This window comes from Struthio camelus, chromosome 31 (genome assembly GCF_040807025.1).
Source record: "Struthio camelus isolate bStrCam1 chromosome 31, bStrCam1.hap1, whole genome shotgun sequence".
Classification (NCBI taxonomy): Eukaryota; Metazoa; Chordata; class Aves; order Struthioniformes; family Struthionidae; genus Struthio; species Struthio camelus.
The window spans coordinates 4,123,088-4,150,582 of NC_090972.1; the positions used below are offsets into that span (position 1 = coordinate 4,123,088).

At 70.3% G+C, this 27,495-nt stretch overlaps 1 protein-coding gene across 3 annotated transcripts; it reads left to right on the forward strand.

The window, feature by feature from the left end:
• ADGRE5 (adhesion G protein-coupled receptor E5) lies at positions 1 to 26,300 on the forward strand. 3 transcript variants are annotated; one of them, XM_068922802.1, is made up of 20 exons: positions 1 to 107; positions 1,243 to 1,287; positions 2,853 to 2,990; positions 3,958 to 4,095; positions 6,353 to 6,502; positions 8,959 to 9,093; positions 9,326 to 9,451; positions 10,852 to 10,898; positions 12,109 to 12,189; positions 13,156 to 13,330; positions 15,155 to 15,262; positions 16,517 to 16,731; positions 17,697 to 17,861; positions 19,131 to 19,322; positions 20,966 to 21,186; positions 22,262 to 22,328; positions 23,017 to 23,108; positions 23,819 to 23,987; positions 25,793 to 25,882; positions 26,008 to 26,300. In XM_068922802.1, exons 1-20 carry the CDS (start codon positions 77 to 79, stop codon positions 26,032 to 26,034), a joined length of 2,412 nt encoding a protein of 803 aa, XP_068778903.1. In that variant the 5' UTR covers positions 1 to 76; the 3' UTR covers positions 26,035 to 26,300. The 3 variants fall into 3 exon arrangements, with proteins under 3 accessions (XP_068778903.1, XP_068778904.1, XP_068778905.1); XM_068922803.1 differs by lacking the exon at positions 9,326 to 9,451; XM_068922804.1 differs by lacking the exons at positions 8,959 to 9,093; positions 9,326 to 9,451 and having other exon boundaries at positions 2 to 107.
• Positions 26,301 to 27,495: the final 1,195 nt, after the last annotated feature.

The window sequence follows — 27,495 nt, forward strand, 5'->3', positions numbered from 1 at the left end:
GCGGCTCCCCCCCCCCCAACCCCCACCCCCTCAGGGCCATATAGGGCCCCCCCCGGGCCCCGGCGCCGTCGCCGCGATGGGACCCGCTCGGCGCCTCTTGGGCCTCGGTGAGACCCGGCCCGGTTCCCCCCCCCCCCCCCGGGTGAGGCCCCCCCCGGGGGGGGGGTGGTCCCTGCCCAGTTCCCCCCCCGGGACTCGGACTCCTGGGCCCCTCCCAGCCCGTCCCGGGCAGAGGCACGTGGGGGGGGGGGGAGGGCAGCACCCGCACGCCTGGGCCCCCCCCCCCTCTGCCTGTTAGTGGGGGGAAGGGGTGCTCGGACGCCTGGGTCCCCCCCCCGCCCCCCTTCCCGCGCTGTTTGGGGGTGGGGGAGGGGACCGACCCCCCCCCCCCCCGCCTCGGTGCAGCGGACGCCTGGGCCCGTTTGAAGTTTAGCTTGGGGGGGGGGGGGGAAGCGAGTGGCGCCCGGACGCCTGGGCCCTTCCCCCCCCCCCCCCCCTTCCCAGCGGGGGAGTGAGCGCTGCCCGGACGCCTGGGCCCTTTTCCCAGGCCTGGAAGAGCAAGTGGGCGTGGGGGGGGCTCGGATGCCTGGGTTCCTCTTTCCCTTGCTTTTTTGGGCGGGGGAGGGGGGGGGTGGTCCCTGAGTTTCCCTATATTTGGGGAGGGGGCAGCCCGGCCCCGGACGCCTGGGTCCCTTCGTGGGGGGGGGGGGGGGGGTGGCCCCACCCAGTAGCTCCCGTTCTCCCAGTGCCTCGGGGCTCCTGGGGGGAGGGAGGAGCAGGACCCCCCCCCCCCTCGAGGGGAGGGGGGGGGTTGTTCCCCCCCCCCAAGTTGTGGGGAGGGGGGCACTGAGGCTCCTGCTGCCCCTCCAGCCTCCCCAGGGTGCTGGGAAGGGGACCGGCCCGGATGCCTGGGCCCCTTGGGGCCCAGGGTGACTCAGGGTGGAAGTGGGGGCGGGGGGGGCACCCATAGGTGACAGCGGTGCCTGGCAACGTTCCGCTGTTTTCACAACACCCGGCGGGGGGGTGGGGGGGGGGGGAGATGGGGCTGCGTCACCCTAGGGGTGTTGGGGGAGGGGGTGTCACCCTGCCTCAGCCCCCCCCCCCAGGACTCCCCCCACCCCCACACAGGGTGCCCCCCCCCAGCTGGAATAGGGGGCAGGATGGGCCCCCGGGGGGGGGGCTTGTGTCTGTGGGGGCCCCCCCCCAATTTCCCCCCCCCAATTTCCCCCCCCCCCTTTACAGGGCTCTGCCTGGTGCTGGGGGCTGGGACCTGGCCTGGCCCTGGCGGTGAGTGGGGGGCTGTGGGGGGGGGGTCAAGGTGCTGGGGGGTGCTGGGGGCTGTGGGGTGCCAGGGGGTTGGGTGCTGGGGGGCACCCGGGGGCTGGCTGCAGGGGGGTCTGGGTGGTATGGGGCGCTGGGGGGCTGGATGTGGGGGGGGTCATGGTGCTATAGGGCACTGGGGGGCTGGGTGATGCGGGGGTCAGGGTGCTGGGGGGCTGGTTGTGGGGGGGTCAGGGTGCTGGGGGTGCTAGGGGGCTGGTTGTGGGGGGCTATAGGGTGCTGGGGGTGCTGGGGGGCTGGTTGTGGAGGGAGGTCAGGGTGCTGAGGGTGCCATGGAGCAGGCTGGGGGGGTCAGGGTGCTGGGGGGGGGGCCATGGGGCAGGCTGGGGGGGAGGTCAGGGTGCTGGGGGTGGCATGGGGCAGGCTGGGGGGGGTCAGGGTGCTGGGGGGGAGGTCAGGGTGCTGGGGGGGTGCTGGGGGGCAGGCTGGGGGGGAGATCAGGGTGCTGGGGGGGCTGTGGGCAGGCTGGGGGGGTCAGGGTGCTGGGGGGGGTCATGGGGCAGGCTGGGGGGGTCAGGGTGCTGGGGGGGTGCTGGGGGGCAGGCTGGGGGGGAGATCAGGGTGCTGGGGGGGGCTGTGGGGCAGGCTGGGGGGGAGGTCAGGGTGCTGGGGGGGGCCATGGGGCAGGCTGGGGGGGAGGTCAGGGTGCTGGGGGGGGCCATGGGGCAGGCTAGGGGGGAGGTCAGGGTGCTGGGGGGGTGTCATGGGGCAGGCTGGGGGGGAGGTCAGGGTGCTGGGGGGGTGTCATGGGGCAGGCTGGTGGGGAGGTCAGGGTGCTGGGGGGTGTCATGGGGCAGGCTGGAGGGAGGTCAGGGTGCTGGGGGGGGCCATGGGGCAGGCTGGGGGGGAGGTCAGGGTGCTGGGGGGGTGTCATGGGGCAGGCTGGGGGGGAGGTCAGGGTGCTGGGGGGGGTCATGGGGCAGGCTGGAGGGAGGTCAGGGTGCTGGGGGGGGCCATGGGGCAGGCTGGAGGGAGGTCAGGGTGCTGGGGGGGGCCATGGGGCAGGCTGGGGGGGTCAGGGTGCTGGGGGGTGTCATGGGGCAGGCTGGGGGGAGGTCAGGGTGCTGGGGGTGGCATGGGGCAGGCTGGGGGGGTCAGGGTGCTGAGGGGGTGCTGGGGGGCAGGCTGGGGGGAGGTCAGGGTGCTGGGGGGGACCATGGGGCAGGCTGGGGGGGGGGGTCAGGGTGCTGGGGGGCAGGCTGGGGGGGGTCAGGGTGCTGGGGGGGTGCTGGGGGGCAGGCTGGGGGGGGTCAGGGTGCTGGGGGCAGGCTGGGGGGGAGATCAGGGTGCTGGGGGGGGTGTGGGGCAGGCTGGGGGGGTCAGGGTGCTGGGGGGGTCATGGGGCAGGCTGGGGGGGGTCAGGGTGCTGGGGGGTGTCATGGGGCAGGCTGGGGGGGTCAGGGTGCTGAGGGGGTGCTGGGGGCAGGCTGGGGGGGGGTCAGGGTGCTGGGGGGCAGGCTGGGGAGGTGCAGGGCACCGGGGCGCGGCAGTGACGGCTCCCATGGGTGCAGGGGCGGGCACGGGGGGGCCGTGCCCCGGGTGCGGGGAGGGGGCCGTGTGCTACAACAGCACCCACTGCACCTGCCCCGACGGCCTGCGCCCCACCGGCCCCCAGCGCGTCTTCGACAGCCCCAGCGAGGCCTGCGACGGTGACGGGGGGGGGCGTGGGGGGGCCCTAGGGGACATGGGGGGGGGACCCAGGCTGGGAGGGGGGCATGGGGGGACCCTAAGGGACATGGGGGGGGGGACCCAGGCTGGGAGGGGGGCATGGGGGGGACCCTAAGGGACATGGGGGGGGGACCCAGGCTGGGAGGGGGGCATGGGGGGGACCCTAAGGGACATGGGGGGGACCCAGGCTGGGAGGGGGGCATGGGGAGGGACCCTAAGGGACATGGGGGGGGGGGACCCAGGCTGGGAGGGGGGCATGGGGGGGGACCCTAAGGGACATGGGGGGCACAGGCTAGGAGGGGGGCATGGGGGGGGACCCTAAGGGACATGGGGGGGGGCACAGGCTAGGAGGGGGGCATGGGGGGGGACCCTAAGGGACATGGGGGGGGGGCACAGGCTAGGAGGGGGGCATGGGGGGGGACCCTAAGGGACATGGGGGGGGGACCCAGGCTGGGAGGGGGGCATGGGGGGGACCCTAAGGGACATGGGGGGGACCCAGGCTGGGAGGGGGGCATGGGGGGGGACCCTAAGGGACATGGGGGGGGGACCCAGGCTGGGAGGGGGGCATGGGGGGGGACCTAGGGGACATGGGGGGGGACCAAATTGGGGGGGGGCATGGTGAAGCACCCAGAGGACATATGGGGGATGTGGGAAGGGGGGACCCCACTGGTGGGGGACTTGGGGGGGGGGGAGGCATGGGCTGGGGGGGACCCGGAGGGACATTTTGGGGGTGGGGGGCACGGGCTGGGGGGCACGGGCTGGGGGGGACCCAGAGGGACATTTTGGGGGTGGGAACCCAGGTTTGGGTGGGGGGGGGGCTAGAGGCAGCTGGGGGAATATCGGGGAGGGGGAGCAGGTTTGGGGGGACATGGAGGATATGTGGGGGGGGGGATCCGAGGTGGTGGGGGGGGGGCGGCGGTGGGGGGTGACGGCGCCTCGTCAGCGCAGACATCAACGAGTGCACGGAGCAGCCGCCGGGTCCCTGCGCCAGCAACCGCGAGTGCCGCAACACCCGCGGCAGCTACACCTGCACCTGCGTCACCGGCTACCGCGAGCCCCCCGCCGGCCCGGACGCCGCCTGTATCGGTACGGGACCCCCGGACCCCCCCCTGGGACCCCTGAACCCCCCTGGGACCCCTGAACCCCCCTGGGACCCCCCAAACCCTCCCCCCGGCTACCGCGAGCCCCCCGCCGGTCCGGACACCGCCTGTATCAGTCTGGGACCCCCGGACCCCCCCCGGGACCCCTGAACACCCCTGGGACCCCTGAACCCCCCTGGGACCCCCCAAACCCTCCCCCGGCTACCGCGAGCCCCCCGCCGGCCCGGACGCCGCCTGTATCGGTACGGGACCCCCGGACCCCCCCCGGGACCCCTGAACCCCCCTGGGACCCCCCAAACCCTCCCCCAGCTACCGCGAGCCCCCTGCCCACCTGGACGCCGCCTGTATCAGTCTGGGACCCCCGGACCCCCCCCTGGGACCCCTGAACACCCCTGGGACCCCTGAACCCCCCTGGGACCCCCCAAACCCTCCCCCAGCTACCGCGAGCCCCCTGCCCACCTGGACGCCGCCTGTATCAGTCTGGGACCCCCGGACCCCCCCCTGGGACCCCTGAACCCCCCTGGGACCCCTGAACCCCCCTGGGACCCCCAAACCCTCCCCCCCGCTACCACGAGCCCCCCGCCAGCCCAGATACCACCTGTATCAGTCTGGGACCCCCAGACCCCCCCCCGGGACCCCTGAACACCCCTGGGACCCCTGAACCCCCCTGGGACCCCCCAAACCCTCCCCCGGCTACCGCGAGCCCCCCGCCGGCCCGGACGCCGCCTGTATCGGTACGGGACCCCCGGACCCCCCCCCCGGGACCCCTGAACCCCCCTGGGACCCCCCAAACCCTCCCCCCGGCTACCGCGAGCCCCCCGCCGGTCCGGACACCGCCTGTATCAGTCTGGGACCCCCGGACCCCCCCCGGGACCCCTGAACACCCCTGGGACCCCTGAACCCCCCTGGGACCCCCCAAACCCTCCCCCGGCTACCGCGAGCCCCCCGCCGGCCCGGACGCCGCCTGTATCGGTACGGGACCCCCGGACCCCCCCCGGGACCCCTGAACCCCCCTGGACCCCCCCAAACCCTCCCCCCCGCTACCGCGAGCCCCCCATGGGCCCGGGTGACATCTGTATCAGTATGGGACCCCCGGACCCCCTTGGGACCCCCAACTCCCCCCTGCCTGCTGTGGACCCCCCCAGGCCTGTCAATATGGGACCCGCAACACCCACCTGGGACCCCCAATCTCTCCCCCTACCTGTCTTGGTACAGGATCCTCCCCCCCCCCCCAAAATCTCCTTGTTCTGGGTTCCCTCAAGCCCCCTTGGGACCCCCCAAACCCCACCTGGGTCCCTGGGGTGATTGGGGGGGGGGTTGCATGGCCTGGACACCTGGGTCCCGGTTTGGGGGGGAGGCTGCGAGGGGTCCCGGACACCTGGGTCCGTGGGTGGGGGCGGTGGGGTCCCGGACACCTGGGTCCCTGGGTGGGGGGGAGGCTGGGAGGGGTCCTGGACGCCTGGGTCCCGGTTTGGGGTGGGGGCGGTGGGGGTCCCGGACACCTGGGTCCCAGTTTGGGGGGGAGGCTGGGAGGGGTCCCGGATGCCTGGGTCCGTGGGTGGGGGGGGTGGGGGTCCCGGACACCTGGGTCCCAGTTTGGGGGGGAGGCTGGGAGGGGTCCCGGACACCTGGGTCCGTGGGTGGGGGCGGTGGGGGTCCCGGACACCTGGGTCCCTGGGTTGGGGGGAAGGCTGGGAGGGGTCCCGGACACCTGGGTCCGTGGAGGGGGGGGGGAAGGTTGTGAGGGGTCCCGGACACCTGGGTCCCTGGGGTGGGGGCGGTGGGGGTCCCGGACACCTGGGTCCCAGTTTGGGGGGGAGGCTGGGAGGGGTCCCGGACGCCTGGGTCCCTGGGGTGGGGGGAAGGCTGGGAGGGGTCCCGGACACCTGGGTCCGTGGAGGGAGGGGGGGGAAGGTTGTGAGGGGTCCCGGACGCCTGGGTCCCTGGGGTGGGGGGAAGGCTGGGAGGGGTCCCGGACACCTGGGTCCCTGGGGTGGGGGGGGTGGGGGTCCCGGACACCTGGGTCCCTGGGGTGGGGGCGGTGGGGGTCCCGGACACCTGGGTCCCAGTTTGGGGGGGAGGCTGGGAGGGGTCCCGGACACCTGGGTCCCTGGGTTGGGGGGGTGGGGGTCCCGGATGCCTGGGTCCCTGGGGGGGGGGGGCTGGATCTCGGGGTGGGGGAGGGAGGAGGCTGCGGGGGAGCCGGACGCCTGGGCCCGGCGCTGAGACCCGACCTGGCGCAGACATGGATGAGTGCGCGGGGCCGGGGCCGGGGCCGTGCGGGCCGGGGGCCGAGTGCCTCAACATCCCGGGCAGCTTCCGGTGCCGCTGCGCCGCCGGCTACGTCGCCGCCCCCCCCGGCCACCCCGGGACCCCCAATGTCACCTGCCTCGGTGAGAGCCCCCTCGGGTCCCCCCCAAATCCCCCCGGCGCCCCCGTAATCCCCCTCCCTGGGACACTGAGTCCTGCACCCCTGTATCCCCCCCCCAGGACCCCCCAGATCCCCTTGGACCCCCCCCATACCCCTTCCTGAGACCCCCACCCAAATGCCCCCTGGGACTCCTGAGTTGTTCTGGACCCCCGGGACCCCCCCAGAACCCCCCAGATCCTCTTGGACCCCCCCCCCATACCCCTTCCTGAGACCCTCCCCTCAAATGTCCCCAGGACCCCTGAGTTGTCCTGGACCCCCAGGACCCCCCCCAGGAACCCTCAGATCCTCTTGGACCCCCACATACCCCTTCCTGAGAGCCCCCCAAATGCCCCCTGGGACCCCTGAGTTGTCCTGGACCCCCATGTCCCCACCCAGGACCCCCCAGATCCCCTTGGACCCCCCCCATACCCCTTCCTGAGACCCCCACCCAAATGCCCCCTGGGACCCTTGAGTTGTCCTGGACCCCCAGGACCCCCCAGATCCCCTTGGACCCTCCCATATACCCCTTCATGAGAACCCCCCAATTCCCCCCTGGACCCCAAGTCCTCCTGGGACCCCCCAAGTCCCCCCTCTGCAGCCCCCAGGGTCCTTAGATCCCCCTGGGACCCCCAAATCCCTCCATCAGGACCCTTTACCCCTCCCCATTCCCATGGGACCCCCCAAATTCCTCCTAAATACCCCGTGTACCCCCCAGGACCCCCAAATCCTCCTCCGACATCCTTCTTGGGACCCCCAAATCCCCATGGGACCCCCATAGCCACTCACTGTCCCCCACAGTGCCCCAAAACCCCCTTGGGACCCCCAAATCTCCCCCAGGACCTCTCACACACCCCTATCTCCCTGGGACCCCCCCAAATCCCCCTGCAGACCCCCCCACCAGCATCTCCCAAATCCCTTTGGGACCCCCAACCTCCCCATCACACCCCTCACCCCCCCCAACATCCGCTTGGGACCCCCAAAATCTCTTTGGCAGCCCCCTGGGACCCCCAAATCCCCTGTCACCCTCCCAGACCCCCAACACCCCCTCCGGACCCCAAAAACCCTTTGGGGACCCCCATAACCCCCCCCGTGGGGCAATGGGGTCCCCCCTAAAGCCTCTGGGACCCCTCCCATTTCCCCCCCTTTTAGTTTGGGGAGGGTCAAGGTCTGGGGGGGCAGATGGTTTGGGGGGGGGTCTGTGCCCCCTGCATGGGGTCCGTGTTGTGGCACGTTGGCCCCCCCAGATGCCGGGGTGAGAGGGGGCACCCGGACGCCTGGGCCCCTTGAGGGGGGGGGTCCAAGCCCGGCCTCGGTTTCCCTCCCAGCCCCACGCACGAGAGCGGGGGGGGGGGTCAGCGTGCGAGGGCTCGGTGGGCGTGAGCGCGGTGGCGCCAGGCCCTCGTGCGAAGGCGCTGTCCCGTTCACCGACGCACGTGAGCGTGCAAGGGCCCTGCGGGGCCTGCCGTGCAAAGCGCTCATGTGCAAGCGTGCCGTCTGCTTCGCTGTTGTGCACAAGTGTGCGAGGGCTGTGCAGCACCTGTTGTGCAAAGCGCTCATGTGCGAATGTGCGGTCTGGTTCGCTCTTGTGCACAAGCGTGCAAGGGCCGTGCGGGGCCTGTTGTGCAAAGCGCTCATGTGCGAATGTGCGGTCTGGTTCGCTCTTGTGCACAAGCGTGCAAGGGCCGTGCGGGGCCTGTTGTGCAAAGCGCTCGTGTGCGAATGCGCGGTGTGGTTTGCTGTTGTGCACTAAGCGTGCAAGGGCCGTGCGGGACCTGTTGTGCAAAGCGCTCGTGTGCGAATGCGCGGTGTGGTTTGCTGTTGTGCACAAGCGTGCAAGGGCCGTGCGGGGCCTGTTGTGCAAAGCGCTCGTGTGCGAATGCGCGGTGTGGTTCGCTCTTGTGCACAAGCGTGCAAGGGCTGTGCGGGGCCTGTTGTGCAAAGCGCTCGTGTGCGAATGCGCGGTCTGGTTCGCTGTTGTGCACAAGCGTGCAGGGGCCGTGCAGGGCCTGTTGTGCAAAGCGCTCGTGTGCGAATGCGCGGTCTGGTTCGCTGTTGTGCACAAGCGTGCAAGGGCAGTGCAGGGCCTGTTGTGCAAAGCGCTTGTGTGCAAAAGTGTGCAAACCTGCTTTGCTCGCTATTGTGCCCAAGCGTGCAAGGGGCCTGCAAGAACCATTGTGCAAAGCACTCGCGTGCAAACACACCGTTTTATTCACCCACGTGCACAAACGTGCAAGGGCTTCACCGTGCCCAAGCGTGCAAGCCGCGCACGCGCGAGCGTGTGCAGCTTCTGCCGACCCGCGTGAGCCTCGCTTGCACGAGCCCCCCCGCCACCGTGCAAATCCCCCTCCTCGCGAGCCCGCCAGCTCCGTGCAAACCCCGCGGCCGCGCTTCGCCCGCCGGCCCCGTGCGCCGCCCCGAGGCCCGACGCTCTCGTTGCAGACGTGGACGAGTGCCAGAGCGACCCCGGGCTGTGCCGCCCGCACGGGGTCTGCGTCAACCGCCCGGGCAGCTTCGCCTGCGCCTGCGCCCCCGGGTTCGGGAAGAGCTCCCGCGACCCGCTGCGCGTGTGCACAGGTAGCGTGCACGGGGCCGCGCACGAGGACGTGCACGAGGACGTGCACAGGGGCTGCGCGCGCCGGGGGGGACGCGGCTCGCCGTGGGGTCGGGCCAGGCGTGCACGGGCGGGACGCAGATCCCCGTGCAGATCCCCTGACGTGAGTTCACGCCAGGCATGCGAGGCTCCCCGTGAGTTCACGCCAGGCGTGCACGGGGACCCCTCGGTCACGCGTGTTCCCCCCCGCCGCAGACGTGGACGAGTGCCGCCAGCCCGTGTGCGGGGCCGTGGCCCGGTGCCACAACACGGTGGGGTCTTACACGTGCGTGTGCCCCCCGGGGCAGGGCACGTGGGTCGCCAGCCGGGCCTCGTGCGAGAGTAAGTCCGGGCCTCGCACGGGGCTTGCACGTCAGTGGTTTGCACAGAGCCCGCGTGCTTCCGTGTGCGTTTGCACGGGGGAGCGCTCACGTGTGTGCGTGTGTCAGCGGCTTGCACGGAGCTGGTGGGCTCCCGTGTGCATTTGCACGTGGGAGCGTGCACGCGTGTGTGCGTGGGTCAGCGGCTTGCACAGAATCCAGGTGCTTCCGTGTGCATTTGCACGTGGGAGTGCTCACACGCGTGTGTGCCTCACCGGCTCGCACAGAGCCCACATGCTTCCGTGTGTGTTCGCACGTGGGAGTGCTCACGCGAGTGTGTGTGCATCAGTGCCTTGCACAGAGCTGCTGGGCTCATACAGAGTTTTGCACGCCCGCGTTACCTTGCACGGGGAAGCGTTTCCACGTGCGCGTGTGCTCACGAGCAGTTTGCACACGGCTGCCAGGCTCCTGGGGAGTTTTGCACGCCCGCGTTACCTTGCACGGGGAAGCGTTTCCATGTGCACGTGTGCTCACGAGCAGTTAGCACACGGCTGCCGGGCTCCCAGAGAGTTTTGCACGCCCGTGTTACCTTGCACGGGGAAGCGTTTCCACGTGCACGTGTGTTCACGAGCAGTTTGCACACGGCTGCCAGGCTCCTGGGGAGTTTTGCACGCCCGCATTACCTTGCACGGGGAAGCGTTTCCATGTGCACGTGTGCTCACGAGCAGTTTGCACACGGCTGCCAGGCTCCTGGGGAGTTTTGCACACCTGTGTTACCTTGCACGGGGAAGCGTTTCCATGTGCACGTGTGCTCACGAGCAGTTTGCACACGGCTGCCAGGCTCCTGGGGAGTTTTGCACACCTGTGTTACCTTGCACGGGGAAGTGTTTCCATGTGCACGTGCGCGTGTGCTCACGAGCAGTTTGCACACGGCTGCCAGGCTCCTGGGGAGTTTTGCACACCTGTGTTACCTTGCACGGGGAAGCGTTTCCATGTGCACGTGTGCTCACGAGCAGTTTGCACACGGCTGCCAGGCTCCTGGGGAGTTTTGCACACCTGTGTTACCTTGCACGGGGAAGCGTTTCCACGTGCGCGTGTGCTCACGAGCAGTTTGCACACGGCTCCCGGGCTCCCAGAGAGTTTTGCACGCCCGCGTTACCTTGCACGGGGAAGCGTTTCCCCGTGGCCGCGCACAAGCGTTTTGCACGGACCCGCTGGGCTCGCAGCGAGCTTTGCACACTCGTGCGCCTGGCTTGCACGCGCGTGTGCTTGCCAGCCGCTCGTGCTGCACCAGCGCGTGGTTTCGCACGCTCCTGCATGAGCGGATGCCCTCGTGCGCGGGGGGGCGTTTGCACGCTCGCCCCGGGCGTGCGAGGGACCCTCCCTGATGCCACTGCCTGTGTCCCCCCCCCCTCCCCGCAGAGGAGACCCCACCCCCGCTGCCACCGGAGCTGTGTCCTGACGGGCAGGTGAGGGGGGGGACATGTCACCCCATGGGGACTCGGTGGGGGGGGGGTCGTGTCACCTTAGGGGGTCCCTATGGCCTGGGGGGGGGACATGTCACTTTAAGGGGTCTGTATGGCCTTGGGGGGGGACATGTCACCGTAGGGGCACTCACAGGGTGACATGTCACCCTATGGGGACCCTGGAGGGGGTCATGTCACCTTAGGGGGCCCCTAGGGCCTTGGGGGGGTGACATGTCACCCTATGGGGTCCCTGTGGCCTTGGGGGGGCGTGTCACCTTAGGGGGACCCTGGAGATGACCTGCCACCTTAGGGAGCCCCTAGGGCTTTGGGGGGGGTGACATGTCACCCTATGGGGACCCTGGAGGGGTCGTGTCACCTTAGGGGGTCCCTATGGCCTTGGGGGGGGTGACATGTCACCCTATGGGGACCCTGTGGCCTTGGGGGGGGTGGCATGTCACCCTATGGGGACCCTGGAGGGGTCGTGTCACCTTAGGGGGTCCCTATGGCCTTGGGGGGGTGGCATGTCACCCTATGGGGACCCTGGAGGGGGTCAGGTCACCTTAGGGGGTCCCTATGGCCTTGGGGGGGGTGGCATGTCACCCTATGGGGACCCTGGAGGGGGTCATGTCACCTTAGGGGGTCCCTATGGCCTTGGGGGGGTGACATGTCACCCTATGGGGACCCTGGAGGGGGTCATGTCACCTTAGGGGGTCCCTATGGCCTTGGGGGGGTGGCATGTCACCCTATGGGGACCCTGGAGGGGGTCAGGTCACCTTAGGGGGTTCCTATGGCCTTGGGGGGGTGACATGTCACCCTATGGGGACCCTGTGGCCTTGGGGGGGGTGGCATGTCACCCTATGGGGACCCTGGAGGGGGTCAGGTCACCTTAGGGGGTCTCTATGGCCTTGGGGGGGTGGCATGTCACCCTATGGGGACCCTGGAGGGGGTCAGGTCACCTTAGGGGGTCCCTATGGCCTTGGGGGGGGTGGCATGTCACCCTATGGGGACCATGGAGAGGTCGTGTCACCTTAGGGGGACCCTGTGGCCTTGGGGGGGGGGGACACCTGTTTTGGGGTCTCTGTGCCATAGGGGGGACATGTCACCTTAGGGGGATGTTGGGGGGGGGAAGGTGGGATCCCAGGGTGTCCCCAGTTCCCCAGGGGGGGTGGGTGCCAGCCCGGGGGTCCCGGTGTCCCCTGTGTCCCCCCCGCAGGTGTCCTGCGAGCTGACGGAGACCCTGGCCGGGCTCTACGGGGAGCTGCAGGGGGGCCGGGAGCCCCGCGAGTTCCTGCAGGTGGGGGGGGGGGCCGGGGGGGTGGGGGGCACCTAGGGTGGGGGGGGGCCTGGGGAGAGGGGCTGGGGGGCACCTGGGATGGAGGGGTGGGAGGGGGGCCTGGGGAGAGGGCCTGGGGGGGCCTGAGGGGGGCCCTTGGGTGGGGGGTGCTGGGGAGAGGGGCTGGGGGGGCACCTGGGGGGGAGGTTTGGGGGGGGTTCTGGGTGGTCTGAGGGGTTTGGGGAGGTTTGGAGGGGTCCTGGGGGGGTCCCAGAGGCATGGGGGGGGTTGGGGGGATCTCAGGGGTCCCGGGGTGTTCCAGCGGTGCAGAGAGATTTGGGGGGGGGTCCCAGAGGTGTCCCAGGGGTGCAGAGGGGTTTGAGGGGATCCTGGGGGGTCCAAGGGGCACAGAGGAGTTTGGGGGGGTCCCAGGGAGTCCAAGGGGTGCAGGGGGGGGTCCCAGGGGTGCAGAGGGGTTGGGGGAGGTCCCAGGGGGTTCCAGGGGTGCAGGGAGGTTTGGGGGGTCCCAGGGGCACAGAGGGGTTTGGGAGGGGTCCTGGGGGGGTCCCAAGGGTGCAGGGGGAGTTTATGGGGTCCTGGGGAGTCCAAGGGGTGCGGGGGGGGTTGAGGGGTCCTGGGGGGTCCCAGGGGTGCGGAGAGATTTGGGGGGGGTCCCAGAGGTGTCCCAGGAGTGCAGAGGGGTTTGAGGGGGCCCTGGGGGTTCCCAGGGGCACAGAGAGGTTTGGGGGGGTCCTGGGGAGTCCAAGGGGTGCAGCGGGGGTGCAGGGGGGTCCCAGGGGCACAGAGGGGTTTGGGGGGTCCCAGGGGTGCAGGGAGGCTTGGGGGGTCCTGGGGGGTTCAAGGGGTGCAGGGGGGGGTCCCGGGAGGTCCCAGGGGCGCAAAGGGGTTTGGGGGGGGGGTCCCAGGGAGCGCTAGGAGGGGGGACGCGGTGCCGGAGGGCCTTGCCGGCAGTGACACCCCGCGCAGGCGGTGGTGGCCGTCCTGGACGGGGCGCTGGGCTCGGTGGCCCTGCGGCAGGGGGACGTGGCGGCCCGTCACCGCCAGGCCACCGCTCTGCTGGCCGCCACCGAGGAGCTGGTGCGGCGGGCGGCCGCCCGCCTGCCCGAGGCCACCGTCACCGTCACCGCCGCCAACGGCACAGGCCGGTGCCCTGTCCCCCCGCGGTGGCCTCTCGTGGTGTCCCCATCCCGTCTGGTGTCTCCCCGTGGTGTGCCCTTGTGGTGTCCCCTTGTGGTGTCCCCATCCTTCATGGTGTCTCCTCCTGGCGTCCCCTTGTGGTGTTCCCATCCCCCATAGTGTCCCCTCCATGGCGTCCCCATCCCGTCTGGTGTCTCCCCATGGTGTCCTCTCGTGGTGTCCCCATCCCGTTTGGTGTCCCCATCCCGTCTGGTGTCTCCCCGTGGTGTGCCTTTGTGGTGTCCCCATCCCCCATGGTGTCCTCTCGTGGTGTCCCCATCCCGTCTGGTGTCCCCATCCCATCTGGTGTCTCCCCGTGGTGTGCCTTTGTGGTGTCCCCATCCCCCATGGTGTCCCCATCCCCCATGGTGTCCCCATCCCCCATGGTGTCTCCCCGTGGTGTCCTCTCGTGGTGTCCCCATCCCCTATGGTGTCCCATCCCCTGTGGTGTCTCCCCGTGGTGTCCTCTCGTGGTGTCCCCGTCCCCCCTGTGGTGTCCCCATCCCGTCTGGTGTCTCCCCGTGGTGTGCCTTTGTGGTGTCCCCATCCCCCACGGTGTCTTCTCCATGGTGTCCCCATCCTCTCTGTTGTCTCCTCGTGGCGTTTTCTCGTGGTGTCGCCATCCTCCATGGTATCTGCTGTATGGTGTCCCCAACCCCTGTGGTGTCTCCATCTCCTGTGGTGTCTCCCTGTGGTGTCCCCTTGTGGTGTCCCCATCCCCCATGGTATCCTCTCCATGGTGCTCCCATCGTGTCTGGTGTCCCCATCCCCTACGGTGTCCCCATCCCCTATGGCGTCCCCTCGTGGTGTCTCTGTTTGTCGCGGTGTCCCCATCTCCCATGGTGTCCCCAACCCCGTGGTTGTCCCCCTTGTGTCCCCATCCCTTCTGATGTCCCCTTATGGTGTCCCTGTCCCTTGCTGTGTCCCCCTACAGCGTGTCCTTGCGGTGTCCCCGTGCTCTACAATGTCTTGTGCCCTGCGGTGTCCCCTCAAAGTGTCCTCTCGTGGTGTCCCCTTGCGGTGTTCCTATCCCCCACGATGTCCCTGTCCCCTCCCGGCATCTCTTCCCACACGTCCCCTCCCAATGTCCGGGCTGTCCCCTGGTACCCCACGGTCCCCTGTCACCAGCCCTGCGTGTCCCCACAGAGTGACCCCTCCTGCCACGGGAGTGGGTACTGGCATCGGTTTGTCCCCGTGCCTGTGCACGGGGGGTGGCACTGTCCCCATCCCCTTGCATGGCGGTGGCACTGTCCCGGTCCCCATGCACAGAGGTGACACTGTCTTTGTCCCTGTGCATGAAAGTGACACTGTCCCCGTGCACAGGGGTGGCCCTGGCACTGTCCCTGTGCATGGCGGTGGCACTGTCCCTGTCCCCATGCGGAGGGGCGACACTGTCGTTGTCCCTGTGCATGAGAGTGACACTGTCCCCGTGCACAGGGGTGGCACTGTCCCCATCCCCTTGCATGGTGGTGGCACTGTCCCTGTCCCCATGCACAGGGCTGGCACTGTCCCCATCCCCTTGCATGGCGGTGGCACTGTCCCTGTCCCCCTGCACGGGGGTGGCACTGTCCCCATCCCCTTGCATGGCGGTGGCACTGTCCCTGTCCCCATGCACGGGGGTGACGCTGTCCTTGTCCCTGTGCATGAGAGTGACGCTGTCCCCGTGCACGGGGGTGGCACCGTCCCTGTCCCCCCCGTGCACAGCGCTGCCGCCGTCCCTGGCCGCGGAGGGGTAGCGCCGTCCCTGTCCCCGTGCTGGGGGGGTGACGCCGTCCCCGTGCCCTTGCAGAGCTGCGCCTGGCTGTCCGCCAGGGCCCCCCCCGCGGCCCCCTGCAGCTGCAGAGCCCCGACCTGCAGCTGGAGGTGCCCCCCGAGGTGGCCGCCGACGGGGACACCGGTACGGGACATGGCTGGGGACAGATCTAGAGGTTGGGGGGGGGGGTGAGGGTGCTGGGGGGGGGTCTGAGGGCCACTGGGGGTGGGTTTCAGGAGGTCCCAAGGGTGCTGGGGAGGGGTCTTGGAGGTCTCTGGGGGGTCCCTCGGGTGCTGGGGGGGGTCCTGGGATGTCTGAGGGGGTCCCAAGGGTGCTGGGGAGGGGTCCAGGGTTGTCTAGGGGGTGCCAAGGGTGTTGGAGAGGTCCTGGTATAGGTCTATGGGGGTCTCTAGGGGGCTGGGGGGGGTCCCAAGGGTGTTGGAGAGGTCCTGGGGGGTCTAGGGGGTCTCTAGGGTGTGTGGAGGGGTCTGTAGGGTGCTGGGGGGGATCTGTAAGGTGCTAGGGAGGTCGTGAGGGGATCTGGGGGGGTCCATAGGGTGCTGGGGGGGTCTTGGGGGTTTCTAGGATGCTGGGGGGGATCTGGGGGGGTCCGTAGGGTGCTGGGGAGGTGCTGGGGGGATCTGGGGGGGGGTCCATAGGGTGCTGGGGGGGTCTTGGGGGTTTCTAGGATGCTGGGGGGGATCTGGGGGGGTCCGTAGGGTGCTGGGGAGGTGCTGGGGGGATCTGGGGGGAGGTCCTAGGGTGCTGGGGAGGTTCGGGGGGGGGTCCTTAGGGTGCTGGGGATGTCCTGGGGGGATCTATGGGGGGTCCTAGGGTGCTGGGGACGTCCTGGGGGGAGATCAGGGGAGGTCCGTAGGGTGCTGGGGATGTCCTGGGGGGGGGATCTTGGGGGTCGCTAGGATGCTGGGGATGTCCTGGAGAGATCTGGGGGGGTCCGTAGGGTGCTGGAGAGGTCCTGGAGAGCGTCTTGGGGGTCCCTAGGATACTGGGGATGTCCTGGGGGGGTCCGTAGGGTGCTGGAGAGGTTCTGGGGGGGGAGTCCTGGGGGTCCCTAGGATACTGGGGATGTCCTGGGGGAGTCTGGGGGGGTCTGTAGGGTGCTGGGGAGGTCCTGGGAGGGGCCTGGGGGGTCCCTAGGATGCTGAGGATGTCCTGGGGGAGGTCTGGGGGGGTCCGTAGGGTGCTGGGGAGGTCCTGGGGGGGGCCTGGGGGGTCCCTAGGGTGCTGGGGAGGTCCTAGGGGGTCCCTAGGGTGCCGGAGAGGTCCTGGGGGGGGAATCCTGGGGGTCCCTAGGATGCTGAGGATGTCCTGGGGGAGGTCGGAGGGGGTCCGTAGGGCGCCGGGGACGCGGGTGTCAGCGGCGCGCCCCCTCCCCAGGCCGGGCGCTGGTGGCCCTGCTCTCGCACCGGGGGCTGGGCCGGGTGCTGGAGGGGGCCGAGCGGGTGCGCTGGGACAGCTGGGCACGCCTGGGCCCCCCCGGGTCCCGGGGCCACCCCGCCTACCGCGTCCTGTCACCCGTGGCCACCGCCTTCGTCGCCGGGTCCCGGCCCCCCGCCGGCGGGGACGTCACCCTCCGCTTCGCCCACCCGCCGGTGAGACGGGGACCCGGGGTGGGGGGGGGGGGGTCCAAAGGGGATGGGGACCCCCAAGGGGGATGGGGACCCCTTGAGATGGGACAAGGACCCCAAAAGGGGATGGGGACCCCCAAGGGGGATGGGGACCCCTTGAGATGGGACAAGGACCCCAAAAGGGGATGGGGACCCCTTGGGAGGGGATGGGGACCCCCAAAGGGGATGGGGACCTCTTGAGAGGGCACAAGGACCCCCAAAGGGGATGGGGACCCCTTGGGAGGGTATGAGGACACTCAGGAGGGGACCCTCAAAAGTGTTGGGGACCCCCCCAGGAGGCGATGGGGACCCCAAAAGGGGGATGGGGACCCTTTGGGAGGGGACAGCGGCCTCTAAATGTGTTGGGGACCCCAAAAGGGGTTGGGGACCCCCAAAGGGGATGGGGAACCCTTGGGAGGAGACAAGGACCCCAAAAGGGGATAGGGACCCCCAAAAGGAACGGGGACCTTCAGGAAGGGACAGGGACCCCCAAAGGGGATGGGGACCCCTGCAGGGTGACAGGGACCCCTTGGGAGGGGACGGGGACCTCAAAGGGGATGGGGCACCCCAAACGGTGACAGGGTGCCTCCTGAAAGGGGACGGAGACCCTCAGGAGGGGACGGGACCCCCAAAGGGGACACGGGCCCGGAGAAGGGACGAGGACCCCCAGGGTGACAGGGACCCCCTTGAAAGCATGGGACACCCCACCCCCCACCATGGGGACCCTCTTGGGTACCCTGGGGCACCCCAAAGGGGGACAGACCCCCCCCCACCAGGTGATGAGGACCCCGCCGGAAGGACACAGGTCACTCTCGGGGTGACGGGGGATGTGGGGCACTCCCAAGGTGGGGGGGGGGGGGACTGGGACCACCCCCCCCGGGGTGATGGGGACCCCCCCCCTCCATGGGGGAAGGGCCCCCTTGGGAACTGAGCTGGCCCCCCCCCCCCAGGACCCCCAGCCCGACAGGTGGCTGCTCTGCACCTTCTGGCACCCGGAGCACCAGGCGTGGGACACCCATGGGTGCCGGCTGGTGGCCACCGACCCGGCCGGCAGCACCTGCGCCTGCGACCACCTCACCAGCTTCGCTGTCCTCCTCGCCTTCTACGAGCCCGAGGTGGGGGTCCCCCCCCCCAAAACCCCTCCCTGGCACCCCCGAAGCCCTCCCCGGGACTTCCAAAATCCTCTGGGACCCCCAACCGCCCCCAGGACCCCAAAACCCCTCCCTGGCACCCCCGAAGCCCTCCCCGGGACTTCCAAAATCCTCTGGGACCCCCAACCGCCCCCAGGACCCCAAAACCCCTCCCTGGCACCCCCGAAGCCCTCCCCGGGACTTCCAAAATCCTCTGGGACCCCCAACCCCCCCCCTCAGGACCCTAAACCCACCCCAGGACCCCCGAAGCCCTCCCCGGGACTTCCAAAATCCTCTGGGACCCCCAACCCCCCCCCTCGGGACCCCTAAACCCACCCCAGGACCCCCGAAGCCCTCTCTGGGACCTCCAAAATCCCCTGGGACCCTCAACCCTCCCCTGTGACCCCCAGCCCCCCCTGGGATCCCCGAAGCCCTCCCCGGGACTTCCAAAATCCTCTGGGACCCCCGACCGCCCCCAAGACCCCAAAACCCCTCCCTGGCACCCCCAAAGCCCTCCCCGGGACCCCCACCACCCTCTGGGATCCCCGACCCCCTCCCTGGGACCTCCAAAATCCTCTGGGACCCCCAACCCCCCCGGGATCTTTAGCCCCCCCCCAGGACCCCCGCCGGAACGCCCCAAACCCCCTCGGATCCTCAAAACCCTTCTCAGGACCCCTGGGACCCCCCTAAATGCCCCCCAGACCCTGGGACCCCCCAGGACCCCCCATATCCCCCCCCAAGGACCCCCCAGGACCTTCTACGAGCCTGAGATAGGGCTGACCCCAGGCCCCCCCTCCAGGGCCCCCTAAATCTCCCGAGCCCCCAAACCTCCTATGGGACCCTCCTGGGACCCCCAAACTGCTCTTGGCTCCCCCAGGACCCTCCCAGGCCCCCCCAAACCCCTTCTTAGACCCCCCCCCGCAGAACTTCATCCCCCCCCCCAAACCCCCAGATCTGCCAGAACCCTCTTGGTTCCCCCCCCCAACCCCCTTGGGACTCTCCTAACCCCCACATGAGACCCCCCCAACCCACCCCCCAGACCCTGTGGGCCACCCTAAAGCACCCTGAGGACCCCCCCCTTGCCCCCCGACACGTCCCCCTTCCCCCTCCCCAGACTCCTGGGTCTCCTTATCCGTATGGGGAAACTGAGGCACAGTGGGACGGGGAAGGACCCCGGCGTCCGGGTCCCCCCCCGTCGTCGGGGTTGGGGAGGGGGGAACGTCCGACGTCCCCGTGTCCCCCGTGGCGCGGCAGGTTTGGGCCCTGGACGTGATGACGAAGGTGGCGCTGGCGCTGTCGCTGCTCTGCCTCCTCCTGGCCATCGTCACCTTCCTCTTCAGCCGGGCGCTGAAGGGGCTGCGCACCAGCATCCACCTGCACCTCTGCATCGCCCTCTTCGTGGCCTACGCCGCCTTCCTGCTGGGCATCGAGCGCACCGCCGACCCGGTGCGGCCCTCGTGCGAGGCCGTGCCAGGGGCCGGCCCCCGTGCCTGGGGCAGGGGGCGAGCGGGGGGGGCAGGGAGGGGGGCCTCGGCGGGGCTTGCACGGGGCTGGCGGCGTGAGGGGAGGCGCAGGGGGCACTCGTGCGAGGGATTGTCCTCGTGCGAGGCCGTGCGAGGGGGCCGGCCCCCCAGCCCAGGGGCAGGGGTGCAGGGAGAGGGGCCTTGGCGGGGCTTGCACGGGGCTGGTGGCGCGAGGGGAGGCGCAGGGGGCACTTGTGCGAGGGAGTGTCCTCGTGTGAGGCTGTGCAAGGGGCTGGCGCCTGGGCCAGAGGCTAGTGGGTGAGCAGGGTGACAGGGATTGAGGCCTTGGCGGGGCTTGCACGGGGCTGGCGGCACGAGGGGAGGCGCAGGGGGCACTCGTGCGAGGGAGTGTCCTCATGTGAGGCCGTGCAAGGGGCCGGCGCCTGGGCCAGGAGCAGGGGTGCAGGGAGAGGGGCCTCAGTGGGGCTTGCACGGGGCTGGTGGCGCGAGGGGAGGCGCAGGGGGCACTCGTGCGAGGGAGTGTCCTCATGTGAGGCCGTGCAAGGGGCCGGCGCCTGGGCCAGGGGCAGGGGTGCAGGGAGAGGGGCCTCAGTGGGGCTTGCACGGGGCTGGTGGCGCGAGGGGAGGCGCAGGGGGCACTCGTGCGAGGGAGTGTCCTCATGTGAGGCCGTGCAAGGGGCCGGCCCCTGGGCCTGGGGCAGGGGGCGAGCGGGGGGGGCAGGGAGGGGGGCCTCGGCGGGGCTTGCACGGGGCTGGCGGCATGAGGGGAGGTGCAGGGGGCACTCGTGCGAGGGAGTGTCCTCGTGTGAGGCCGTGCAAAGGGCCGGCCCCTGGGCCTGGGGCAGGGGGCGAGCGGGGGGGGGCAGGGAGGGGGGCCTCGGCGGGGCTTGCACGGGGCTGGCGGCATGAGGGGAGGTGCAGGGGGCACTCGTGCGAGGGAGTGTCCTCGTGCAAGGCCATGCAAGGGGCCGGCCCCCCAGCCAAGGGGCAGGGGTGCAGGGAGAGGGGCCTCGGCGGGGCTTGCACGGAGCTGGCGGCATGAGGGGAAGAAGCCGTGTGAACCCCCCAGGGGTAGGGGGGCAGGGAGAGGGGCCTTGGTGGGGCTTGCACGGGGCTGGTGGCATGAGGGGAGGTGCAGGGGGCACTCGTGTAAGGGAGTGTCCTCGTGTGAGGCCGTGCAAGGGGCCGGCCCCTGGGCCAGGGGCCAGCGGGTGAGCAGGGTGACAGGGAGTGAGGCCTCGGCGGGGCTTGCACGGGGCTGGCGGCACAAGGGGAGGCAGCGGGGGCGCTTGTGCAAGAGGGTGTCCTCATGTGAGGGGGCTGTCCTCGTGCGAGGGGGCATGAGGGGCTAGGGGGTGCTAAGGGTGGTGAACTGGGGGCTGTGGTGGGCCTTGCACGGGGCTGGCTGTGCAAGGGGAGGTGGTGCTGGCGCTCGTGCAAGGGGGGTGTCCTCGTGCAAGGGGGTGCGAGGGGTTGGTGGGTGCCAAAGGTAGTGGAGTGGTGGGCCATAGCAGGGCTTGCACGGGGCTGGCGGCACGAGGGGAGGCGGCGGGAGGTGGGTGCTCGTGCGAGGCCCCGTGCGAGGCGTGCGGCGCCCCCCTGCAGACGGCGTGCGCGGTGGTGGCGGGGCTGCTGCACTTCTCCTTCCTGGCGGCCTTCTGCTGGATGTGCCTCGAGGGGCTGCACCTCTACGTGCTGCTCGTGCGAGTGTTCGTGCCCTCGGGGCTGCGCCTCTGGCACCTGCTGCTGGCGGGCTACGGGCTGCCGGCCCTCGTGGTCGCCGTCTCCGCCGCCGCCTTCCCCCAGGGCTACGGCACCCACCAGCAGTGAGTGTGTGCGCCCCTCGTGCGAGAGCCCCCTCGTGCGAGAGCCCCCCGGCTTCCTTTGCCTGTGGCCTCTCGTACGAGAGCTCCCTGGCTTGCGGCCTCCCTTGTGCGAGGGCCTCTTGTGCAAGAGCTCCCTTGCACGAGGCCTCTCGTGCAAGAGTCTCCTCGTGCAAAAGCCCCCCCCGGCTTTAGCCTCTCTTGTGCGAGAGGCCCCTGCCTATGGCCTCCCTCACATGGGGCCTGCGTTGTGCAAGAGCCTTCTTGTGCGAGAGCTCCCAGGCCTGTGGCCTCCCTCGTGCAAGAGCCCCCTCGTGCAAGAGCCCCCCTCGCATGAGGCCTCTTTTGTGTAAAAGCCTCCTTGTGCAAAAGCCCCCCCCAGCCTGTGGCCTCCCTCGTGCGAGAGCCCCTTCCCTGTGACCTGCCTCACACAAGAGCCCTCTTGCACGGGACCTCCCTTGTGCAAGAGCCTCCTCGTGCGAGAGCTCCCCGGCCTGTCGCCTCCCTCGTGCGAGAGCCTCCTCGTGCGAGAGCTCCGCAGCCTCTCGCCTCCCTCGTGCGAGAGCTCCCTCGTGCGAGAGCTCCCTCATGCGAGAGCTCCCTTGTGCAAGAGCTCCCTCGTGCAAGAGCTCCCTCGTGTGAGAGCTCCCCGGCCTGTTGCCTCCCTCGTGCAAGAGCCTCCTTGTGCGAGAGCTCCCCGGCCTGTCACCTCCCTCGTGCAAGAGCCTTCTCGTGCGAGAGCTCCCCGCCCTGTCGCCTCCCTCGTGCAAGAGCCTCCTCGTGCGAGAGCTCCGCAGCCTCTCGCCTCCCTCGTGCGAGAGCTCCCTCGTGCGAGAGCTCCCCAGCCTGTCGCCTCCCTCGTGCAAGAGCCTCCTCGTGCGAGAGCTCCGCAGCCTCTCGCCTCCCTTGTGCGAGAGCTCCCTCGTGCGAGAGCTCCCTCGTGCGAGAGCCCCTTGCACCTGTGCTGCCCCCCCCACCCCGACCCTGCCCGCCCCAGTGCTCCCGGTTCCCCCAGTCCCCCGGTGCCCCCTGTCCTGCCCCCCCCCAGTGTCCCCAGTGTCCCCGCTGCCGTCCCCAGCTGCTGGCTCTCGCTGGACCGCGGTTTCCGCTGGAGTTTCCAGGCGCCCGTCTGCATCGTCATCGCGGTGAGCCCGTGTCCCCCCCCCCGTCCCCCCCCGTGTCACCTCCGTGTCCCCCCGGCTCCCCTGGGTCCCCCCTGGGTCCCCCTAGTGTCCCCCCAGGTCCCTTATTCCTCCTCTCGTGCCCCCCCGTGTCCCCCCCCAGGTCCCTTTCTGTCCCCGTGACCCCCCCGTCACCCCCAGTGTCCCCCCCGTGTCCCCAGTGTCACTCAGCCCAGCGTCCCCATGTCCCCCCGTGTCCCCCCCCAGGTCCCTTTCTGTCCCCATGACCCCCCCCGTGTCCCCAGTGTCACTCAGCTTGACGTCCCCATGTCCCCCCCCAGTGTCCCCCCATGTCCCCAGTGTCACTCAGCCCAGCGTCCCCATGTCCCCCCGTGTCCCCCCCCAGGTCCCTTTCTGTCCCCGTGACCCCCCTGTGTCCCCAGTGTCACTCAGCTCGACGTCCCCATGTCCCCCCGTGTCCCCCCCCCAGGTCCCCTTTCTGTCCCCATGTCCCCCCGTGTCACCCCCCCAGTGTCCCCCCCGTGTCCCCAGTGTCACTCAGCCCAGCGTCCCCATGTCCCCCCGTGTCCCCCCCCCAGGTCCCCTTTCTGTCCCCATGTCCCCCCGTGTCACCCCCCAGTGTCCCCCCCTTGTCCCCAGTGTCACTCAGCCCGGTGTCCCCCTGTCCCCCCGTGTCCCCCCCCCCCACCAGATCAACGCCGTCATCTTCATCATCACCGTCTGGAAACTGGTGCAGAAATTCAGTGACATCAACCCGGACATGGGGCACCTGAAGAGGATGAGGTGGGGCACGAGGGGGCACGAGGGGGCACGAGGGGGCACGAGGGGTCCGGGGGCTTCCTCCAGAGCACCCTGGCGTGCAAGAGGGGGGCACGTGCAGAGGGCCCTTGTGGGAGCCCGGCTGTTGGGGGGGGCTCCTCGTGCGAGCTCTGGGGAGGGAGAGGGTCCTCGTGCGAATCCCTTGTGCGAGAGGGAGGTTCCCCAGGCAGGAAGGTCCCTCATGCGAGGAAAACCCTTGTGCGAGTGTCCTGGTGCGAGGTGATCCCTCATGGAAAGAGATTGCTTGTGCAAGATAGTCCCTCGTGCAGGGAGGCTCCTTGTGCAAGAAGGTCCCTCATGCAAGATGATTCCTTTTGCAACAAGACCCTGCTCTTGTGCAAGGAGATTCCTTGTGCAAGATAGTCCCTCGTGCAGGGAGGCTCCGTGTGCAAGAAGGTCCCTTGTGCAAAGTGATTGCTCTTGCAACAAGACCTTGCTCTTGTGCAAGGAGGGCACTCGTGTAAACACCTGGCTTGTGCAAGCAGATCCCTCGTGCGAGGGGCTCCTCGTGCGAGGAGATCCCCCATGCTGGAGGGAGCTTCCCTGAGGAAGGGTGCAACGGGTTAGTGCAAGGAGGCTCCTGCCGGAGGGAAAAGCCCCCCCCCCGCCGTGCGAGGCCGCCCCCTCGTGCGAGGCCCGTGCGAGCACCCGTGGTGCCCCCCCTCCCCCCGCAGGGTGATGACGGTGACGGCGGTGGCCCAGCTCTGCCTGCTGGGCACCACGTGGGTGCTGGGGCTCTTCCAGCTGGGGCCGCACGCGCTCGTGATCTCCTACCTGTTCACCATCTTCAACACCACCCAGGGCGTCTTCATCTTCGTGTTGCACTGCCTGGTGCACCGAAAGGTGGGTGCCCCCCTTTCCCCCCCCCCTTCCCTGCCCTGGCACCCTGCACCCATCCTGCAGCCGGGGTCCTGCGGGGTCACGGGCTCCTCGTGCGGCGCGGAGGGGTGTCTGTGCAATGGTGGGGGGGGTCCTCGTGCGAGAGGTTCCTCGTGCATTAGGGTGTCCCTGTGTATTGGGGGCCCTTGTGCATCAAGGTGTGCTCGTGCATTGGAGGGGTCCTCGTGCGAGAGGTTCCTCGTGCATCAGGGTGTCCCTGTGTATTGGGGGCTCTTGTGCATCAAGGTGTGCTCATGCATTGGAGGGGTCCTTGTGCGAGAGGTTCCTCGTGCATCAGGGTGTCCCTGTGCATTGGGGGCCCTTGTGCACTGGAGCTGTCATGTGCTGGGGTTCTTGCCTGACTGCATCCTCGTGCGCCGGGGCCCTCGTGCGATGGCATCCTCGTGCAATGCCATCCTCGTGCAATGAGGCCCTTGTGCACTGGGGTTCTCATGCGATGGAGCCCCTCGTGCCCTGAAGCGCTTGTGCACCAGGGTCGTCATGCGATGGAGCCCTCGTGCACTGGGGCCTTCGTGCACTGGGGCCCTTGTGACATGGCACCCTTGTGCGATGTCATCATTGTGCAAGGAAACTCTTGTGCGATGGGGTCCTCTTGCGATGGAGCCCCTCGTGCCGTGAAGCACTTCTGCACCAGGGTCGTCATGCGATGGAGCCCTTGTGCGACGGGGCCCTCGTGTGATGGCACCCTTGTGCCATGCCATGCTCGTGCGATGAGGCCCTCGTGCACCGGGGTTCTCATGCGATGGAGCCCCTCGTGCCCCGAAGCGCTTGTGCACTGGGGTCATCATGCAATGGAGCCCTTGTGCACTGGGGCCCTCATGCGATGGCACCCTCGTGCAATGCCATCCTCGTGAAACGAGGCCCTCGTGCATCGGGGTCCTCACGCGATGGAGCCCCTCGTGCCCTGAAGCGCTGGTGCACCAGGGTTGTCCTCTGATGGAGCCCTCGTGCGACGGGACCCTCATGCCCGGGGGCCCTCGTGCGATGCCATCCTCGTGCGAGGAAACCTTTGTGCACCGGGGTTCTCATGCGATGGAGCCCCTCGTGCCGTGAAGCACTTCTGCAGCAGGGTCGTCATGCGATGGAGCCCTTGTGCGACGGGGCCCTCATGTGATGGCACCCTTGTGCCATGCCATGCTCGTGCGATGAGGCCCTCGTGCACCGGGGTTCTCATGCGATGGAGCCCCTCGTGCCCCGAAGCACTTGTGCACCAGGGTCGTCATGCGATGGAGCCCTTGTGCACTGGGGCCCTCGTGCGATGGCACCCTCGTGCAATGCCATCCTCGTGAAGCGAGGCCCTCGTGCATCGGGGTCCTCATGCGATGGAGCCCCTCGTGCCCCGAAGCGCTTGTGCACTGGGGTCATCATGCGATGGAGCCCTTGTGCACTGGGGCCCTCGTGCGATGGCACCCTCGTGCAATGCCATCCTCGTGAAACGAGGCCCTCGTGCATCGGGGTCCTCATGCGATGGAGCCCCTCGTGCCCCGAAGCGCTTGTGCACTGGGGTCATCATGCGATGGAGCCCTTGTGCACTGGGGCCCTCGTGCGATGGCACCCTCGTGCAATGCCATCCTCGTGAAGCGAGGCCCTCGTGCATCGGGGTCCTCATGCGATGGAGCCCCTCGTGCCCCAAAACGCTTGTGCACTGGGGTCATCATGCGCCGGGGCGCTCGTGCGATGGAGCCCTCGTGCGACGGAGCCCTCGTGCGACGGGGCCCTCGTGCGACGGGTGCGGTGCCGCTGTGCAGGTGCGGGACGAGTACCGGGCCTGGCTGTGCCCCGGGGCCAAGCGCTACTCCGAATTCAGCAGCTCCACCAGCGCCTCCTTCAACACGCGGGTGAGCGCCCGGACGCCTGGGCCCCGCCGCCGCGGGGGGGGCGGGGCAGGCCGGCGGGGGGGGGGGTGCGTGTGTGTGTGACCCCCCCCCCCAAAACGCCGCTGAAACCCCCGTTGCACCCGCAGGTGTCCCGCCAGGAGTCGGGCATGTAGCCGTGCGAGCCTGCGCCGCGGGGCCGTGCGAGGCCCCCTTGCACGAGGGCGGGGGGGGTGTCGCCGCCCCCCCCCCCGCCACCGGTTCACGCCAGCACTTTTCTGCTTCCGCCGCGGTACAGGACCCTCGTGGCCCCCCCCTCCCGGGGCACCCATGGGTGCTTCCCCCCCCCCCGTGCCCCTTTGGGTGCCGTGGAGGGTGGGGGGGGCGGGTTTTTTTTTTTTTTTGCTGGGTAATTATTAAAGGTGTTTTCACGTTTTCACAAGGACCCTGGTGTCCGGAGGGTGCTGAGGCCTGGGGGCGGGGCCAGTTGACTTGGGGGCGGGGCCAGGTGGCCGAGGGGCGGGGCCAGGTGGCCGTCTCGCAGGGCGGGGGCCATTTATGGGGGTGGGGGGCTCCCAGTGCCTTCCCAGTGCTCCCAGTATCCCTCCCGCTGCCCAGTATCCTGTCTTGCAGAGATGTTCACGCGCACGTGCAAGGGCCCTGACAACCTTCGCACGGCTGTTCACACGCGTGTGCTAGGGCTCTGCCACCCCCCCCGCCTGGACGTTCACAAGCGCGTGCGAGGGCCCTGCCGCCCCCGCGCCCCCTGCCCGTTCACACGCGCGTGCGAGGGCCCTGCCGCCCCCGCGCCCCCTGCCCGTTCACACGCGCGTGCGAGGGCCCTGCCGCCCCCCGCGCCCCCTGCCCGTTCACACGCGCGTGCGAGGGCCCTGCCGCCCCCCGCGCCCCCTGCCCGTTCACACACGCGTGCGAGGGCCCTGCCGCCCCCGCGCCCCCTGCCCGTTCACACGCGCGTGCGAGGGCCCTGCCGCCCCCGTGCCCCCTGCCCGTTCACACGCGCGTGCGAGGGCCCTGCCCCCCCCGCGCCCCCTGCCCGTTCACACGCGCGTGCGAGGGCCCTGCCGCCCCCCGCGCCCCCTGCCCGTTCACACGCGCGTGCGAGGGCCCTGCCGCCCCCGCGCCCCCTGCCCGTTCACACGCGCGTGCGAGGGCCCTGCCGCCCCCCCGCCCCCTGCCCGTTCACACGCGCGTGCGAGGGCCCTGCCGCCCCCGCGCCCCCTGCCCGTTCACACGCGCGTGCGAGGGCCCTGCCGCCCCCGCGCCCCCTGCCCGTTCACACGCGCGTGCGAGGGCCCTGCCGCCCCCGCGCCCCCTGCCCGTTCACACGCGCGTGCGAGGGCCCTGCCGCCCCCCCGCCCCCTGCCCGTTCACACGCGCGTGCGAGGGCCCTGCCGCCCCCGCGCCCCCTGCCCGTTCACACGCGCGTGCGAGGGCCCTGCCGCCCCCGCGCCCCCTGCCCGTTCACACGCGCGTGCGAGGGCCCTGCCGCCCCCGCGCCCCCTGCCCGTTCACACGCGCGTGCGAGGGCCCTGCCGCCCCCCCCGCCCCCTGCCCGTTCACACGCGCGTGCGAGGGCCCTGCCGCCCCCCCGCCCCCTGCCCGTTCACACGCGCGTG

Coding starts and splice junctions, on each gene's coding strand:
- ADGRE5 (XM_068922802.1), top strand. CDS start 77: ATGGGACCCGCTCGGCGCCTCTTGGGCCTCG. Junction 6,503..8,958: donor CCCCAATGTCACCTGCCTCG/GTGAGAGCCCCC, acceptor CTCTCGTTGCAG/ACGTGGACGAGTGCCAGAGC. Junction 9,452..10,851: donor CAGCCGGGCCTCGTGCGAGA/GTAAGTCCGGGC, acceptor CCCTCCCCGCAG/AGGAGACCCCACCCCCGCTG.